Source organism: Chaetodon auriga, chromosome 2 (genome assembly GCF_051107435.1).
Source record: "Chaetodon auriga isolate fChaAug3 chromosome 2, fChaAug3.hap1, whole genome shotgun sequence".
Classification (NCBI taxonomy): Eukaryota; Metazoa; Chordata; class Actinopteri; order Chaetodontiformes; family Chaetodontidae; genus Chaetodon; species Chaetodon auriga.
Window position 1 is genome coordinate 6,802,104 of NC_135075.1, and position 19,685 is coordinate 6,821,788.

Sequence of the window (19,685 nt, forward strand, 5' to 3'; positions counted from 1 at the left end):
GCAAAAAATAAAGAAATAAATAAAGAAATACGGCGACATGCACTGAGCAGTAAACCTGCTCCAAGTAGTTGAGAAATTTGCCTTTATGTAAACAGCCAAACCAACGCAGTATTAAAGTTGTACACCTTTGAAAATAAAACGAGCACTTACAATTGTCAGATTAAAACGCATAATCCAAAACGCGGAATCATTTTTTTTGTCGCTATGTGTTTATTTAATAACCCCAATTTTCTAGTATTAGTTGCCTGGTGCTCTGTTTGAAAGCTTACAGAGGGAGCAGCTCTGCACTTTAATAAAATGACTGAACGAATTTGGGAGTAAATGCCTGCCCCCTTTTGATTTATTCATGGCTCTCTCCGATTGTTTCGACTGTTCAGGCAAGATCCGACTGCTTCTCTGTAGCTCGCATTTATTGTACTGTTTCCACCTCAACGCGAGCAAAACGCGGATATTTTTTTCTTTTGTTATAATAGGCATCCGATGGGTTGGTCTATTATGGAGGATGATCTGAGGCAGTATCCTATATATGGTCCAAATGAGCGGCAAAACCTGTTTCGGGCTACAGATTAGGTTTAAAGGCTCCCAGAAACGCCTTCCGAAACGACTAATACGCTTATTTAATAAAGAAAGCACATTTGTAGTGGGGAATAGATGGACTTTGAGCATTGCACTCACAGTGTCAAGGCATATTTCCAGCAGTTTCTCCCGCCCTCTCCTCCAAAAACCCGACTTGAGATCCTTTTGCAGCAGAAGTACCGTACCAGGAGTGACATGTACAGTTTTATCCAGCCATCACGACAGGGCGTTATTGTGATTTATTTTAAAAAGTAACTGCTCATTCAGCCTTTAAGTGTACATTTTTGTTTACTTAACAAATATCATATTGAGAGGAAATTAAGCAACTCGAGGTCATCTTCAATAACACAATCTATAGGCTACTTCATTATAAATCGCACTATTTTTTTGGAGCAAAAAACACTGCACTTATCGAAAGTGGGTCGATTACATGTGCAATTAATTCCAGCTCAACCAGTAACTAAGTGTTGATTCCGCTGGGGATAAAACCCTTTAACGACTGTTCACGTGAACCATCGCGTCAGCATAAGAATGAATGCAAATGAAAGCCGTTCTGCTTTTTTCTTTTCTTTTGTGCGTATTATAGATTTTGGTCTTGATTCTGGTTGTGTGATATTTTATTGTGTGTGTGAAGATGGAAGTCAGTGTGATGTAGCCGGGCTCAGAGGCATATAGGCGGCAGAACATGCGCAGTGGCCATTTGTGCCATATTGGAATGAGGTCGTGAACGAGAACTGCGTCAAGTTAGCGGGACGCTGCCCGAGCCACGCCGGAAGTCTCGCGATTTAACCCTCAACGCGGAAAGTCTCGCCGTTGCTCGAGCGACGGTTACGACTCCCGCCTCGCTGAGCACTTTATTTTGAAACGGTCAACCGGAGCTCCCGCGTCTCCTTCACGTGAGCTTGACGTTACTGCGAGCGAGCAGGCGGAGAGGAACGGCATCTAAAAAGCGACTTGGAAAAACTACTTAGCGGTAAGGGGCGAATTTTGCGACTAAATATTCACATACTCTGTGTTGTTTGTTACAAATCCCTAACGGTGTTTTGCATTGTGGTGGCGCGTTCGTCTTTTTTCCCGTCTCTCAAAAAGATGACTCGGGTTCGGTCGAGTGTAAGCGCCCTTATTGCTCGTCAGCCTGCTCTTATTGCTCAAGCTGTGACGTTCAGTAACTTGACTCGGACACAGGCGATTTTACCATGTGTCTACCGAGTCCCACACGGTCGTTCTGCACTGAGGCCGGCATGTTTATTTATTAGCTAGCGATTTGTTCATCTTCTCGATCGGTATTTGTCATGTTCTCCTCAGAGTGAAAGTTAGACCGTCGGCGCTGTAGTCTCTCTCTGCAAAGCCGTTGCGTTAATGGCCCATCTCTGAATGCTGCGGTTCGTCCGTATACAAGCAGTGCAACCTTAAGCTAGTTTCAGTTCGGGCATTGTGTGGAAATTTCCAGCATTTGGCCCTGAGTAACTACGTATATTTATAATGTCGAAGACTTACATAATGAAGGTTGCACGACCTCAGCCGATGTGTGTTTCTGTGTAGCTGCGAACAAACAGCTAAATCAACTCATCGGCTTATGGACGCGCTGTGGTCTGCCCGTACCCGATGGACGGGATGATGCTCCGTAGGTTGTCACATTCCGCGTTGACTTATTGCAACCGATTTTTCTCCTGCCTCTTAACTTCCCTATTGTGCAACTTGAGTGATCGTCTGGCAGCGCTGCTATGCGATGGCAGCGAGCAGCATTGACGCCGGTGGATGAAACGGCGGCGTTATTTGTGCGGAGGAAATGTGGATTTGCGTTTTCAGCTCCCCGTTTGGGCTGAAGTTAGAGCAGGTCGACCAGTTGATAGAACTAGTTTGACGGAGCCCGAGGATCGCCGTCCTCTGAAGCAGCAGGCCGACTCCCATGGCTGGGCTTCAGTGCAGCCCTTTGTTGGCAGCCGTAATGTCCATATTAATGACGTTTGGGGGGTTTAAAGTTATTTAGATCGCCTTGGCAGGTGGAAGTCATCCCAGAAACCTGATGGGACCCTCCACTGGGCTACACAATCATTGGTTTGTCAAGATTATTAGAAGTATTATGAGGAGTACCATGAAATGTCAACCTACCTCCACTTTGTCAGCCCTTTTAAAGGGGTCATTAAGCCTAAATTCCATAATAATAATAAAAAAAAAAAAGACCCCCATGTTTGCTCACTTACCTACAGTACAGCGCTATTGACTCATCATCCAGATGGTTTTGGTTTTATGGTGCCAAGTCTTCAGGCACCAGTCAGTGAAATTTCTGCAACCGCTCCGATACAAAAGAGGTTTTTGTGGATCACAGCACTGAAATTTTTTTTTTGGGGGGGGGTAAATAAATGAGGCATTCAGCAGCAGCAAATCACGTAAAACAAGCGAATCCACAGCCATCAGTGTGATCAGGTTTCATTGGCACTGCTGAAGACGTGTTGTGATGAAAACTGTCCACAGTGAGAAGTGTTGGTTAATGGGAGTTTGGTGGACTTTGCACACAGCTGCTGGACTTCAGTGCTGATATGTCAGAAACCTGCCACCATGAACCCAAAACTAACAGCATAGCTCAACAGCACGGCAGGTGAGTGTGGGGAAAGGGTTTTTGTAGTTTGGTTGAAATAGACCTTAAGTTTTTTAATGACATAGATTTGTAACACACCGCGCTATAAAACCATTGCAAGTAATATGAAAAACAGCAAATCAGGATTATTTATGCTCCAGTGTGGACGCGAACAGGAGGACATGCTAATTGCCTTATTTTCCACTACATTACTGCTTATAATGTAATGTCATCTACTGGTGATCAGCAGATGCCATTAAATAGTGTTTGGGGAAATGTTTCAGAAGCTAATTTAATTTTATTGAAAGTGGAGTATGATTTCCTGGAGAAGCCGTACTGTGTGCGAATGCGCATTTTGTCAGATTGCATTTCCCGCCCAGGGACCTCAGAGGTTCAGGAAAGTGTGCATTGAAATACTCAATCGCATGCTAAGTGCTGATGAGAATATGATTCAGTAAGTGCTTGTAAAGAGGATGTAGTATGGATCTCGGTTGTCTACGAGTGCCTGTTTGTATGTGTGTGTTTGTGTGGGTGTGTGCACTCCCTTTCTCTTTCAGGTTCAGTCAGTCAGAGTCTCGGGTGGTGCAGAGAGATTCAGGCACATTGCTGCTAGCTGTGGTCCACACAGACCACTTACTGCGTATGAAACAGGGGAAGTTGCATTTCTTCCTGTCTGCCTATGCAGGCAGAGGCCGTGCCGCTCCGCCAAGTTAAGTGTTGTAGAAACCCACAAGGAGCAAGTGTTGAAAGCTTGTCTTTGGAATTTTCAGATGATACTACTCAGAAGTGTTGCAATCAATATACCTCTTAGAGGTGGAATATGGACACTGCGTTATTTTTTGAGAATGATTCAGTTTTGTCTTGTTGAAATTGCATCAAAAACAAACAGTCCTGAAATTGACTGGGAGACTGTAGGTAAAGATTTAAAATCCCACCATGAATTCATAAAAGATCTAATGTCTGAGCTCAGCATCAGGTGTGAGAATACAGCTTCTTAACTTCCACTCCTGTCTCCACTGCTCTTTTTTTCCACTCTTATGTTTGGAGCATGACCCCAGAGACAATAAGGCCCTCTGGTGTGTGTGTGTGTGTGTGTATATGTATATGTTGGGGGGGGGGCGGGGGGCAGAGGGAGTCTGGGGCAAGGTCGCGGGTGAAAGGTGGCGCTGATCCCAGCGGAGCACGGGGGTCGCAGTGGCAGTCGGGAGGGGGTGGTTTCTGGTGGTGGCCCTGGTTTTAATAGAGACGTCAGACATGACAAAGACGGGCCTGACAGGCCGGCTGAATGGAGCTGCCGTGACGGAGCAGCTATCCTCAGCGTCCCATACACCGCTCTCCCTGCTGTCGTCACGCCCCGCGCTCCCTTCTTTCTCATTCATGCCGTCTCTCTTGTTGCATTAACTTATTTCATCTGCTTGTCACAATACTGCAGGTCGGTTTGATGTGTCAGAGCTTGATGTGCGTGTCCACATTCATGTCACTGCGCGGTTTGAAATCTTCACATCGGGGCCGGAAAAGGTATACGATCACGCCTTTGTCGAGAGATGAGCCCAGATGAGTTTCACAAGTAAAGGTGGAGCTGGATGAGATTAGCATAGTTTAATATATTTCCCGCCGATCACGTACCATCTGGTGTGTTACGTAGGTGGTAGCCTGTGCCACCTCGAGTGAATGGCAAATATGCAGCATGTAGTTTGTGGTTTTGTTCGCCACTTCTCGTGTTTTGTACTGACTGAACATAACGGTGGATTTGGTATCTGAACAGCTCTATTGTCAAGGCCGAGGAGTCCTTGATTTCAGAGTGGCTGGAGGAAAATCCAAACAAATGCAAATTCATTTAATGTTGGCCTTGAAGCAGGGCTTATAAATTAAGGCTGTTGAATTTATGTCTTTCTTGAGTCTACAGCTTGACTCTAAAGTTGGAGGTTACTTTGCCGGCTAATTAGTGCCACAGTTGCTGGTGCATTAATGTGTTTGACTGTTGACTGATAATATTTTTATTCTCTGTGGCTGCGGGCTGGTAGATGTCATCTGTCCGAGCTGGCGGAGCAATTCTTGATCTTCATTTCTTCTTTGTGTAACTTCCTGGTGACTCGGTTTGGCCTGTGAACTGCTGAGTGGGCTGTTACAAGCCAGCAGTATCACCTGTCTCATTAATCTTGTTGAAAACAGTATCGAGTTCAGAGATTATTGAGTAAAGTTGAGATCTACAGAGGGTGATTTGATTAAGCACAGGCTCACCGTAGTGTGCTGCGGATCACTGCGAGGAAGGCGGCTTGGTTAGACGCTTGCTTTCTATGTTTTGGACCAGCGCTCATTCATTTACTCTCACTGGATAATGATCCTCCTCCTCTGTTCCTCCTCAGAGCTCCTAGTCTTGGCCTTGAGGGGGCACCAGCATGAGTCAGGAGTCACTGGAGTCTGGTAAGAACTACTCTGTGAACAGCTGCGTGAAATCAGCTAGATAATATGTTTTGGAAAGCAGGTTGGGAAAGAGAAATGTGTTGTGTGTTCCAGATGGAGACTCAGCTCAGGATGTGTGTGACTTCAGCTGGGATGACTACCTGGAGGAGACTGGAGCCATGTCTGTGCCCCATCACGCCTTCAAACATGTGGGTGCTGACAGCCTTCACAGCTAACACACAGCAGCTATTCATAATCTGTTACTAAACATCTGTGTAAAGTCCTTATTAAGTTTCAGGTAACTGCTGGTTGGTTTCAAACTATGTATTAAGTCTGAAAGCATGACTCAAATATATGGAATGAGTCAGCTAGTAAAGCCCCTAGTAAGGTGAACAGCTAGAAAAGCACCCAATCATAAAGCGGAAACACAGAAGTCACTGTAACGTCACCAGCTGTGACAAAGCTTCTTTAGATAACCACTCTGACACATGATGCGTAGCTGCAAACCAGCAGCGAGGTGTAACTGGAGTAAGAGCCAATAATGACATAAAATAACAGTCAAGTCAGTTGTATTTGAATAGCACATTTCATACAGGAGGTAAAATCCACGTGCTTTCCAGGAAAGCATAGAAAACATTAAACAAATGAGGTAGAAAACATACTGTGACTGTGAGCGTGTCAGTCAGGTCAGTGATTCCAAGCATCTCCATTCTGCAGGTGGACCAGGGCCTGCAGACCGGACTGACCCCAGGCATGAAGCTGGAGGTGTGTGTGCGCTCGGAGGCCGACAGTCCTTACTGGGTGGCCAACATCATCACCACATGCGGCCAGCTGCTGCTGCTGCGCTACGAGGGCTACCAGGACGACCGGCGAGCCGACTTCTGGTGTGACATCTTGACGGCAGATCTCCACCCGCTGGGCTGGAGCCGCCAGCATGGAAAGACCATGAGGGCCCCTGAGGGTGAGGCATGGCTGCCGTTGGCATGATGGACGCTGGAAAAGTTGCAGCCGTTTTTTCCCTGCACGGTGATCGTATAAAACATGGCTGACGTGCAGAGGATCAACAAACACCAGCCATGAAAAGCTGGCCTGGTGCCAAACATAAGTCATTTTATTTTGTAAATGAAATCCACAGTTAACTCAACGTTATTTTAACGATGAATTGCAGATGCTGTGTGTTTTAAATGTAGAGCAAATATAGTGCTTCCACTTTAAGACTTTTTTTCTTTTTGTGTGAGTGCTTCAGGGACAGGCGAGCTGTGGATGAACAGGCTCTGCAGTGGAGAGTGCGCTCGGTTCCTTGTACCATGTATCTGTTCCCAAAATGCTATTTAATGGTGGAACTCAACTAAGTAATTGCACTTTTCATCAGCATAGCAAGGAATAATGAACAGTGTTCTCTCGGTACACTGCTGCCACTGTGGTCTCTTCTAGCTTCGTGAGAAATACTTTTGCCTGGAAAAATGGGCAAGAGCTTTGCAGTTTATCTTTTTTTTTATTTAAATTAATGCAATATAATTAAACCTTGACACCTAGACATGTCAACTTATTGAAACAAAGAAATATTAGGAAACAAAGTACAAGAAAAATACGTGATTGGGCTGTTCAGGATGTGGTTGCTGCACGATACAGTTGACACAGATGGAAGTTGTTTACAGCGTGACAAAAAAAAAAGCCTGATTTGATGTATTTATCTTTCAATTAACTGCAGTAGTGATTCTTATTTTTTTTGGCTGATGCTGGGATTCAGGGTGACTAAGGGAGAGCAGGCAGAGTAGTGCATGTGTGATCTTGAGCCCAGTTGGTGGTTTGGTTAATAAAATCAACACTGTGTGTATGATCCAACTCAGGTGTGCGTGAGAAGCACCAAGACTGGGAGGCTCTGCTGGAAAAGGCCTTGGCAGAGGAGTGCAGCGCGCCTGCCAGCCTGCTGGAATTGGTAAGGCAGGAGAACGGAGCAGCTGTCTTCTTACAGACTCCTCACACCCAGGGCGGGGCGCTCGTGTCCGTCGGAGCCAAGAACAATCTCCTCTATCAGTACTGATGTGATTCATTTGACCACTTTAAAACAGCATGTAATGCAGTTAGAAAAACTGTTGAGATCGTCATCATGAAGTTGGACCTGCCCCGTTATTGTTCAAGTGGTGAGCCAAGTTGGCTAAATACAACTGACGTTAGAAAACCAGCAAGCCGACAGTTTGTACCCTCGGGTGATCAGAATTGTCAACAGTGACTCTGCAGTGTTCGCTCTCACACACACACACACACACACACGCAAACATGTTTGCTGCTTGTATTTATTGTCTTAGTGTGGATTTAAATCTCCAAGTGCTTGGCGTGTTTGTTACGGCCATTTTGAAATGGCAAAAAGGCAGTTCGCACTTAAAATGTCTTAAAAGGCTGTGAGCTTGTGTTTACGGCACCGAGGCTGTGCCGCTGAAAACAAATTTGCTGCAGGAACAGCCTGTGAAATTCTTTGGAGCCATTAGTTAGCTTTCAGTGACTGTGCTTCAGTTCTGCCACTTAGTCATGCAGCGCATTCTCTCCCAGTACAAATTCCTCTCCTTGCCTAGGCGTGTGTTCGTTTGTTGGTGTTCGTGTGTGTGCTATCAGCTTCTCATTTACCATCCCTCACCCACCTCCCCCCCTTGCAGCCCCAGCGTGGAAGAGACCCAGTGGAGCTCCTGTGTGCAGGCTGCTACGTGGAGCTCCAGGACAGCGTTGACCTGGGGCTGGCCTGGGCTGCCGAGGTAGAGGAGAACGTCGGAGGAAGGCTAAAGCTGCGCCTGGTAGGCACAGAGGGCCTCCCAGACACACCCGCAACCCTCTGGCTCTTTTACCTCCACCCACGCCTCCACCCACCCGGCTGGGCCAAAGAGCATGGCTGCACCCTCAGGCCTCCCTCAGGTCAGTGCTACTGACCTCGGGTTGGATTTTTATATTTAGAAACATAAGAAAGAAAGGGAAGATGATTTCTAGATCTCAAGGTTTACAGCCAAAGCAGACATCACTAATATTTTCGGATGGAAGGACACATGAGGAATTCGCAAGGCAGTCAGAGACCAGATGCATGCCTGATTATGTATCTGATGTTTTCTTACTGGTTACTAGAAAAATCACATCTCATGTTTATTCCTACCGGCTCAATCAGATCGGCCATTACTCCTCATTTGTCACATTATGTGAGTTATATTTACATTTTCCAATACTCTGTGCATGCTGGTGGAATGCAAGCAACCAGTATTCAGAATGTGATGGTGTCCCACCAGACCTTGAAATTGATTTTCTGTGCGGGTTTAGATAGATCATTGTTTTCAGGGCCACGATCTGCTAATGCCCTTCAAGTGAATAAAGTTTGTTAATATGCAAGATGTATGAAGCACCGCAGGCGATATCTCTCTCCTGACACAGCTGATCTACCTTCTGGTACCACCACTGCTAAAGGCTTATTGATATTTAATGCCAGGCTTTTATTGCTAAAATTTTGTGTGTGTGTGTGTGTGTGTGTGTGTGTGTGTGTGTGTGTGTGTGTGTGTGTGTGTGTGTGTGTGTGTGTGTGTGTGTGCGTGTGCGCGCCTTGCTTTTGCAAGTTAATAACAGAATGTAGTGAGCGGTAGTGGTGCATTAAACTGATCATAATTACAGCCTTTTGTATTGCTTGTATTTTAGTTTCATGAAAGAAAAAGGAAGAAGCAGTGCTTCTCTTTGTGCAGTGAAAGCTATCAGCTGAAGTTCAGCCTTATTAATTCCGCACATCATCTTGTTTATAAGGCCTTCTGGAACATGGCACCCCTCAGAAGTTAATGTGTTTTGTGGTTACAAAATTGAGGAGGAGACCATTTTTTTGTTGTTGTTTTGTTTGCTTGTTTCATTAATTGTGGTGACCTACAGCCGATTCCAGAAGACGGGACACTGTAAAACATAGACAGGATTGTGATCATTTGCTAATCCTTTTTGACATTTACTCCATTAAAAACAGTACAAACACAATATATTTCGACGTTTTATCTCATCAACTTGTTGTATTAGAGCTTGATACAAAGAACCCGCTTTGTGTTAGCCCAGTTCAGCCATCTAGATGTCATTATTCCCATAAAGGAGTTCATGGATTAAAGTCAGATGTGCATTTTACCTTTTCATGAAACATTTCTTTGATAATCAGACTATACAGCAGTCATCAGGGCGTCACATTTAGCTCTTCAGCCGCTGATTTGCATGGATATGTTTCAGACCTGTTGGCCCTGCGGACAGAGAGGGAGTGGGAGGAGGTGAGGCAGAGGATCAGCGATCTGCCTCAGGATGAAGCTCTGACTGCAGAGTTCAGTAAGGTACTGCCAACCGCACTCTTATTTGTTCATGCTGTTTGTCTGCTTGTCAAGATCTGATCATTATGCAATAAGCAAAGAGTTGCAAAATTTTCCTCCAAACTGGGTGCGAAGAGCTGAGCTTTTGGAAATGACTGTGCGTGCGCGTGTGTGTGTGTGTGTGTGTGTGTATGTTGTGTGTCTCAGGATCAGCCTGCCATCACTGCTCATTGTTTCAAGGAAGGAATGAAACTGGAGGCTGTTGACCCCGCTGCTCCTATTTCCATCAGGCCTGCCACTGTCACCAAGGTAACAGACTTTCCTATCAAATCTGTCTCTCCTATGCTGCAATGCTTCTCTCCTGTTTGCTGTTTATTGGCCTTAGTTGGTTGTGTTCATCACCACACAGTGTTTATTTTGTTAATTCTGTAGCTAAAAATGATCTGAAACGATGTCTTTTTCAACCCAAGATGTTGCTGTTCAATGACAAAGTCAAAGTCTTTACTTTCGTGTGACTCAGTGAAGGAAAAATGACGATTGACAACTTTACAGCTGTCAATTAAGAATGTCCCAGAATGACCTCCTCTCTGCCTCAGGTGTTCAGCGAACAGTACTTCCTCGTGACGATGGACGACCTTTGTGGGATTGAGGAGTCAGAGGGTGCCGGGAGGTCCTTTCTGTGTCACAGAGACAGTCCAGGCATCTTCCCTGCTCAGTGGAGCCTCAAAAATGGACTCCCTCTCAGTCCCCCACCAGGTCTGCTCTGCCAAATGTTGTCCCCAGCATGTTATTTTATCAGCTGTCAGTGATATCAAGACTTAAGGAATGGTGGTGATTAGATCACTGATGCTTTCTTTCCCTCTGTCCCTGACTTCATTTGCTTCTCTCTTTCTGTCCATTCTTTCTTTATTTTATCATGTGCAGGATACCAGGGTCCAGACTTTGACTGGGCAGATTACCTGAAACAGTGTGAGGCCGAGGCAGCTCCACAGCATTGCTTCTCAGCTGTAAGTTAACCTCCTTTTTACCGGTTCACACTGGTCAGGCTGCAGTGAAAAGGGCTGTCTAATGTCCACGACACGTGAAAAATCCACCACCAAGGGCCGGTCAGACCCACACTTTCAACAGTGGTCACTTAGAGAGTCAAATATGAGATGAGCGATGAACCAGCTCCCTGCGCATTGTGCTGTCCATAGGTCGTTGTTGAAATGACAATTAAATATGACATTTGTTTTAGATTAATATTATTATATTGCTGTCGTAAGAAGGCGGCATGAGGTCTGTGCTGTGATGCAGTGTGCCTGCATGAATGAATAAGAATTTATTCAACCATTAGCAAGCTGTCAGAGCCAAAGCCTCCTTCCTATTACTTGGCTTGCATTATTCAAGCAGCAGATCAGACTGCTGAGATCTTTTTTTATTGAAATAAAATGAACTTTTTACTGTATACAGGTTTGGTTTGTGTGTGTGATTTAACGCCATTGATAGGATTAGGTCCAGATTTATGTTAAGAAAGAGAGACTGACAGTATTCCTTTGAAAGAAATATACTGTAGCATCCTGTAAAATGTGACACCTGCTGTATGTCATGGCCACCTCTTATCATCTCTACAGCAGGCATGTAAGCAAATTGCCGCTCTGTTTGCAGCCTTGTTGCCATTATTTTTTGATAGATTTTATAGTTTACTGTCGTAACATCTTCTGGTCATGTGACAGAATGTAGGAAATGAGATTTAACTCATTTCACTGACACTTTAATCAAATGTGATGATAACGTGTGTCCACGGTGTGATGAGCTGTTAACAGCAGGCTCACTGTAACTTTTCTCCCTTTCACCAAAGGCAAATATTTGTATTTCTATATGGGTTTTCATAATGGGCACAACTATCCTTTTGCTGTGAAATAGCACTCAGATGAGTTTTTTCCCCTCTCTGTTTACTTGCCAGGAGCAGTGTGACCACAGCTTCAAAGAGGCCATGAAACTGGAGGCCGTCAACCCGCTGTCACCTGAGAACATTCACGTGGCAACTGTGACCAGGGTGAAAGGGCAGTATGTTTGGCTCAGCCTGGAAGGTGAGATGGGGTACTCAAACAGTGAGCTTACAACAAAACGAACATGTCTAATCTCTGCACAGACCTGCACCACATGAACGGCCGTGTCATGTCAAGCATGTGGAGCTGATCTCAATTTCCTGGCTCCCTTGTTGAGTAGCTGCCTTTTTTTATTTTCTGAGGAGAACAGCAGAGTGTTTATGTCACATCAGTTTGTACACAAGATCGCTGCTTTAGAGATTACACCGTCTCCGAGAGAGGCAGAAATTGTTGCAGGGTTGCACAGTTCAGACAACATCTTAAAATTCAGCTGTTTTCAAGCACCTGAAGCTCTTTAAAAGAGGTAGTAAGAGTCGCTCTCCGAAACCTGATCAGATTTGATTGATGGTGGTGTCTGCCTGGCAGCATCTGTCTCTTACAGTAAGAAGATGATTAAGAGCAGAAGTTTTCAGGGCTTTTTAAGGTTGACGTCTGTTCATTTTGATGTCTGCACACTGCCAATACAACACTGTCATTTATTCTAAAATGTAAGACTACACGCTGTCGTTGACGTGTGTGTGTATATAAACTTGGATTCACGCGAACAGTAGATGAAGAACCTAAAAGTAAGGCTGACTTGTTTGACTAGAATTATAGCTGAAACATTATATAATATTAAAGTAGAAGGAGTGAAGTGTGTCACTTCCATTTCCTCTGAGTTTCACATCCACAATCACTGTTGTGATTTTCTAATAGCTGTGTGTGTGTGTGTGTGTGTGTGTGTGTGTGTATGTATGTGTGTGTGTGTGTGTGTGTGTACAGGACTGAAACAGCCCATGCCAGAGGTTATAGTTCACGTGGACTCCCTCGACATCTTCCCTGTCAGCTGGTGTGAGACAAATGGCTATTCACTCGTCTACCCCATCAAACCCTCAGGTATACACCTGCCATCATGTGGACTCTCATGCTCTTTGCATGTCTGCCTTAACGAGACTGTTACTGATGCCTTGACAAAATAATGCAATCTATTGTTTTTTCTTACCCGGATCTCCAAATTAGTGGCATAATGTAATAATGTGACTGGACTGACATTAGTCTCTCCTTTGTTTTCCAGTTGAAAAAGAGAGGAAGATTGCTGTGGTGCAGCCTGAGAAACAGTGAGTATAACAACAGGAAGGGCGGGGGTGTTGACTGAATCCAGTTGCCTTTCAACATCTGACTACATTTTCATCACTTTACAGCCGAACTCCACCTAAGTCATCGTCACCCGACGCTGTCAAGCAGCAGATGGCCAACCAGTCAGAGACAGGTGAGCGGTATGTCTGGGGTCTCATTGAAGGAGTCCACAGTGTGATATGTGATCTCTTCTGACTGTCTCTGTAGTCTGTGCCTGTTTGATCGTTTGTATCTCAATGTGCGTCCACGTGCAGGACAGGGGAACGGGAAATACTGCTGTCCCAAGATCTACTTCAACCACCGCTGTTTCTCTGGTCCTTACCTTAACAAGGGACGCATTGCAGAGCTGCCTCAGTTCATTGGCCCTGGAAACTGTGTCCTCGTGCTCAAAGAGGTGAGGAGGGCTAGTCCAGCTGTTAACTGTATGAATACCACCAAAAAAACAGATGTCATCCCTCAGTCCTGAAACACAGGCAGGAAGGTTCAAAGTCAAACGTTTCATTTGTCCAGTTGAAGTTTATGACCAGATAGCTGCAAAAATAATGCTGCTAAGGAGAAGCATGTTAGCATGCTAAAGTTAGCATTTAGCTCAAAGCACTGGTGTGCCAAAGTCACACAGCTGCTTGCATGGCTGTAGACTCTTTGTCTTGTAATTGTTCAATTAGTTGTGATTCCTTTGAATATTTACTTGAATCATTTTGGAGATGCCTGATAGCCTCTATCTCACACCGTGGTGTGAGACTACATTTCCCATAAGCCTTATTTCATGGGCAGGAAGAGGAAGACTACTTGTGCTCCTTCCCATCTTCTCAGTGAAGTGATCTTCTGTCAGTCTTTTGCTCATTGTACCATGTGACATATCAAGAAAAACAGATTTAGTTTCATTTACACTGAAAGAAGACCCCCCCCATTCTGTGTGGCAAAGCAGTGACATTTCTACCATATAGCAATCTAACTAATTGATAACCAGTGCCACACAATGTAGTGGCCAGTATAGGCTGCTAATCTACCACCTACCAACTGTCACACATTAACGGTGATGGACGTCACAAAATGACAAGGCTGCTTGATGTTAAAATGCTACACAGAAAAAAAAGACCTAACCTTCAACCAGCAGATAACCTGTGGATGTTGCAATTCTCTGCTTGTCTTTTATCCAGGTATTGACTCTGCTGATAAACTCTGCATACAAGCCCAGCCGTGTGCTGAGAGAGCTGCAGCTGGACCAGGAGAGCCGCTGGCAAGGCCATGGAGAGACACTCAAAGCCAAGTGAGGGGAAACGCCATTAAATCCTCAGCTCGAAATCCTCTGCTCTGTGGAAAACCTGCAGGAATAGCAGGAGTGTTCACAGCTGGCCTATTTTAGGACGCGTGCTGGATTAAACATGTACTTGAATGCACAAGTGGAAATAAATATCTGCGCACCGGAACCCTGCACATGCTCCTGATACTTCAATGATTTAGCCGACAGCATTTCAGTCACTTTCTTAAGAGAGAACATGCTGCTGTAGCAACTGTGTGAGATCAAACATGAACATAACAGGAGCTGTAGTGAGTGAGAAGAGTCAGATTCGTTTTGCCCTTTGTTTTTTCAACCTAATACTGTGTGGAAATATGAGCGATTTATCACTCTTCATTTACCATTCAACCTTGCTTTTCCCTAAATGTCAGGTACAAGGGGAAGAGTTACCGTGCCACTGTGGAAATCGTTCGCACTGCAGACCGTGTGGCAGACTTCTGCAGGAAAACCTGCATCAAGCTTGAGTGCTGCCCAAACCTGTTTGGACCTCGCATGGTTCTGGACCGCTGCTCTGAGAACTGCTCTGTCCTCACCAAGACCAAGTACAGTAGGTGTTTTTCAGAACTAGAGACCAGTGATTGTCGAGACTTCAGATGATTTATCGAGTGATCTGGGGTGGCTGCTTTTTCATCAAAGGAGAAAATGAACATGGCCTCCAATTGCTGTGATTAATTTGTAATGGCTCAGAAATCTGTAAGCTTGCTTGTCAGTTGTGACCTTAATTCTAAACACCATTCAAACGTGCTCTCATTTAACACAAAGCTCATTCATTCCTCCTTTCTCAGAAGCCCTCACTTCTTTTCATTTGCGTTGCTCTTGAATAGAAATCATCAATGGCTACATAAATGCTCCCTTAATGAATACAGACATTCTGTGAAGCAGAGGGATGCAGTTTGGGATTTAGAAACTGCAGTAACCTTCCAGAGGCAATGAATGTGCAGGTACAGTTTGCTGAAAATGTGTCAGAATTGGCCTCTTTCATGAACAAACCGAAAAATCACACATTTGTTGATATGTTTACTTGCTGCTGCTTTGCGGTGATAATGCAGTCATTCGTCTGTTGCTTTCTCATTTGTCTCTTATGTTTTCATCTCACTCCATACAGCACGTATCCTCCACAGACATGCTGTTCCTGTAGAGGATACATATGTTAAAATCTCCTCGATCAGTTCATTTCCATAAATAGATTAAGACATGTCACATGCAACATTACACAATAAGCCTGCTGTCTCGTCATCAGCGTACTACTATGGAAAGAAGAAGAGTAAACGTGTTGGCCGTCCACCCGGGGGCCACTCCAACCTGGAGGGGGGTGTGAAGAGAAGAGGGAGGAGGAGGAAGAGGAGGAAGCAGCTCTTTGTCCATAAGAAGAGACGCTCCTCAGCCTCGGTAGACAACACACCTGCTGGGTCTCCACAGGTAACGCGCTTTCTTCATTAAGCATCATATGAAAGGATGCATCAGTTGTATCAGCCACACTGTTAACTTCTGTTCCTCCTCACACTCGAATCTAACGTCTCTAATGTCTTTGGCTCACAGGGCAGTGGAGAGGAAGAAGATCTGGATGAAGATGACTCCCTGAGTGAAGACTCTGGCTCTGAGCTACAGGACGACCTGCAGGATGATTCTGAACAATCATTTGGGAAGTCTCAGCCCACCACACCGTCCCCCTCCCCACCGGCAACACCCAGGCCCACGCGCCGGCGCCGGAAACCCCGCTCTCCCTCTTTCTCTGATGATGAGAACCGCCCTCCCTCACCAAAGGTAGTGAAAGCCGCAACGGGTTTTAAAATGACTCAGTGACAATATATGCTGAAACATTCTGGAAATATTGATCGTCTGGAATTTTCGTATCAAAGTTTACCTTCCAGACAGTGTATCTTTTATGAATACTGTATTGCAGGGCTGCTCAAAGTTGGCCCAGCAGATGTTTCTACCGGGAAAAAAAAGATTTATGATTTTCTTTGTAAGATAAAAAGCTTTTTAAATAAGAGGGAGTCCCAGTTATGAATTGTTTTTCAGAAATTGAGCACAGCGGGCAGAGTGACACATGGCACAGGAAGTCAGTCAATTAAAGGAACTTGGGAGTACCACTGTGCATCCTAACAGTACAGTGCAGTCGGTGTTTGCTTTTGTCCGTCCATGGGAAAAGGTTTAGGCAGGTTTAGTACCACTCAGTGTAAAATAAAAGTTCTTTTTTCACAGTCCATTCCTCTGCCCCTTCCATCAAACACAACTGCTTTTCTCTGCCCAGCTAACCCATTTCAAAAACATTTTGAAAGATGTTTTCACCGTGACCTGAACTTGCTCTGAACAGCTTGTGGGGAAATCGGCAAGATTGAAACATCCAGAGTCTGTTCTATGAATTGTTCAGGTCTGATACCCTTTCTTCTCAGCATCAGTTATAAGGGTTAAGATGAGCTGTGAGCCTTTCCACCTCAGCTGGGAAATCCCAGTCTCATTCTGACTCAGCCTGTCTGTGTGTTTATAGACCTCAAAGACTGAAACTCCTCAGAAGTTGTGTTTGGACACCAGCCCGCTGGAGTGGAGCGTTACCGATGTGGTTCGTTTCATCAGGACCACTGACTGTGCACCTCTTGCACGGATTTTCCTGGATCAGGTTAGAAAATACTCAAACTTTTTGTTTGTTTATTTGTTTTTTTTGACAGTATATTTATATTTGGTTTCACTTTAACGAGGCCTACACCATTTAAATAACTGCACACTTGAAGTTCCGTCATTTGTCCTCCTTCATTGACTTTGAATCAAACTCATTGTGTTTTTGGCCTTAATTACAGCGCCACCATCCAACTGGGCTCATATTTCTCAGGAAGCACTTACAGATTATTTCCAGTTATGGGTCCGAGTTATATGTTTTTAGCTTATTCCAGCTTACTGCTCTTGCAGCTGATACACCAGAAAATAATAATGATAATAAAAATAATAATTTTTCTAATAAAACAGCCACGAACACAATAGGGTTGTGCTTGTTGGTCTGTTTTTAAATCTAAAATATACTTATAAGGTATTCTAATGGCACAAAGTCAAACAGCACTCTCAGCCAGCCTTTAACTGTTGGTACTTTTTCCTGAATCCACTGCAATACAGTGTTCTTCTTCACAGCAGAAGTAAGAATACAGAACAATCTCTTGTTTTGATTGTAACAGATATTCCCTCTCCCATGTGCCTTTAAGCACCTATAAAGTAACAAGTCAGTTTAGAAATACTAAAACTGCAATAATTGCTTTATACTCTTGTTTTGTATTCACAGTCACAAATACAGGAGAACACTTTACTAGAAGGTTGAGCCATAACTAATTTTAGAAACAACATCTCATATGAATTCATGTTTTTACAGGAGATTGACGGACAGGCGCTGCTGCTGCTGAACCTCCCAACAGTGCAAGAGTGTATGGACCTGAAACTGGGACCAGCCATCAAGCTGTGCCACCACATTGAGAGGGTCAAGTTGGCATTTTATCAACAGTTTGCCACGTAGCTGACGGGGAATGAACATGGACATGACTACATCCTGTTCTGTGTATTAATCCTGTGAAAAACACTGTATTTTCCCATTTTGACTTTTCTAACACTGGACATCCTTTAGAATCCTGCATAGACCTCATGGTGTCGGACAAACACGGATATGAGATCGACAAAAGCAACTCTTTCCAATCATTCTAAAAAGAACAAAGAAGAAGAGCTACATAAGGTCCAAGACAGTTCGGGTGCTCTTTAGGAAGGCACAGGTGAGGAGTGAAAGACAAGAATTCAAGGCACTTTAATGCCATAAATAAGTGCAATAGCCTTTATTCCAGCATGTTTTGAAAAAAAAAAAAAAAAAAGCAAGCTATTATCGAGGACTTGCTTTCAAGTTGAAACAGGTTTGAGTTCTAGTTATGTTTTAATAGAGGCTTCGAAACTTGTTTCTGTCTTCAGAGTGCCTAGGATTCTTCTTTTATTTCCTCTGTCTTTAAGAGGAAGAGTGACCCAGTCCCAGTTCCATAACACCATTGGTCCTTTGTGTCCATTCATGAGTTAAAGCTTGCCCTGCTGTCTCTAAAAGGGCCCACGACTGAATCGCAGCTTTTACTTGTCATACCAAGCCTACAGTATTTGGTATCTCTTTGCCAGCATTTGTCATCTGCTGGAGTCAGACATGAGGTGACAGAACCTCCTAATCTAGTGATTACACACTGAAGTCTAATTTCACTCAAGTGTTTTTGGTGCCGATGAGGGTACACATTGTATGTGACTGCCCACTTACATCGCAGGACTTAAAACATTGCTTTTTCACAACATCATCTCACTGCAAAAGCTTGAAGATGTATCTTGGTATATCAGCAGATTGGGAGCTTTTGACTTATGCTTTGTTTGTTGGAGACACACTAAATATTCTCAAAGAGATCATTTGGCCCGCTGATGAAGCAATGACACATAGTTGTTGGCACACAGAGAAAACTTGAAAGCAAGCAGTCATGTTGAAGTAGATACACTGATAATAGTAGAATTGAAAGTCATAGTGAGCCGTTGCAAGATAAGGAACTAAATTTGAGTGTGAACACCAGACACGCACACTGTACTAACACAATTTGCAAATGTTATCCAGCTGAATTAAGATCGGATCTGCTCAGCAACAGATGTAAGAGGGCCTTCTTTTCAAAAGATCAAATTACTTTCTTCTTCGAGCTTCTACAGTATGTAAGAGCAGTTTACAGTGCAAGGATTCTGTTATGGAAGCACAAGCAAAACCATGTACTGTGCGGTGGTATGCAAATATTACAGTGCATGTTTGTATATAGTGTATATAATCAGATATCTTCTAGTGCAACAGGGTGAAAAAAAAATCTATTGCTCCACTAACTTTCTGCATAAGCAATGTGTAAAGCCCTAAATATACAGTATATTTGCACAAAATAGGCCTAAACTTTCTCATATGGGATATATGGTCAAAACAAATTCAGTTACAGGTGTTAGTTTGAGCCATTTCATATCCCTGAAGTCATTATTTTTAACAACTAACTTAATGATAAAATGGCCAGTTTTAAATCAAGAAGATATTCTCAAAAATGCTTTTGTATATCAGTTTTTCCTCTTTTTACCAGCTCCTGTAGTGTGATTTCCTGTAACGTGCTTCATTTTGTGAGTAAAACCTCTGTGTGTTCTTTGTTTACTCATTTTCTTGTACTTTTCGCTGTACTCAAAGCAATGGAACAGCTTTTTATTTCATGTTTGAAGATTGTTAACTGCTATTTAATGAGACGACGGCAATTAAAACGGTAAACGACGAGTTTTCGACGGTTCCTGATGTTTGTCAT

The 19,685-nt window shown here is 44.0% G+C and overlaps 1 protein-coding gene across 2 annotated transcripts; it reads left to right on the forward strand.

Annotated features, from left to right (window-relative positions):
* The first annotated feature begins 1,450 nt into the window (after positions 1–1,450).
* Positions 1,451–19,657, forward strand: sfmbt1 (Scm like with four mbt domains 1). Of its 2 annotated transcripts, none has more exons than XM_076751471.1 (21): positions 1,451–1,549; positions 5,521–5,578; positions 5,672–5,766; positions 6,275–6,518; positions 7,408–7,496; positions 8,212–8,464; positions 9,788–9,885; positions 10,069–10,170; positions 10,458–10,617; positions 10,786–10,868; positions 11,807–11,933; positions 12,714–12,827; positions 13,006–13,048; positions 13,133–13,200; positions 13,322–13,461; positions 14,228–14,337; positions 14,739–14,914; positions 15,608–15,786; positions 15,907–16,131; positions 16,859–16,987; positions 17,726–19,657. In XM_076751471.1, exons 2-21 carry the CDS (start codon positions 5,554–5,556, stop codon positions 17,864–17,866), a joined length of 2,601 nt encoding a protein of 866 aa, XP_076607586.1. In that variant the 5' UTR covers positions 1,451–1,549; positions 5,521–5,553; the 3' UTR covers positions 17,867–19,657. The 2 variants fall into 2 exon arrangements, with proteins under 2 accessions (XP_076607586.1, XP_076607587.1); XM_076751472.1 differs by lacking the exon at positions 1,451–1,549 and adding an exon at positions 3,149–3,175.
* The last annotated feature ends 28 nt before the right edge of the window (positions 19,658–19,685 follow it).

Excerpts from the sequence above, each read along its gene's own strand:
- sfmbt1 (XM_076751471.1), top strand. The coding sequence starts at position 5,554 with ATGAGTCAGGAGTCACTGGAGTCTG. Across the intron at positions 5,767-6,274 it reads CCCATCACGCCTTCAAACAT|GTGGACCAGGGCCTGCAGAC; the intron begins GTGGGTGCTGAC and ends TCCATTCTGCAG. Across the intron at positions 10,869-11,806 it reads CACAGCATTGCTTCTCAGCT|GAGCAGTGTGACCACAGCTT; the intron begins GTAAGTTAACCT and ends TTTACTTGCCAG.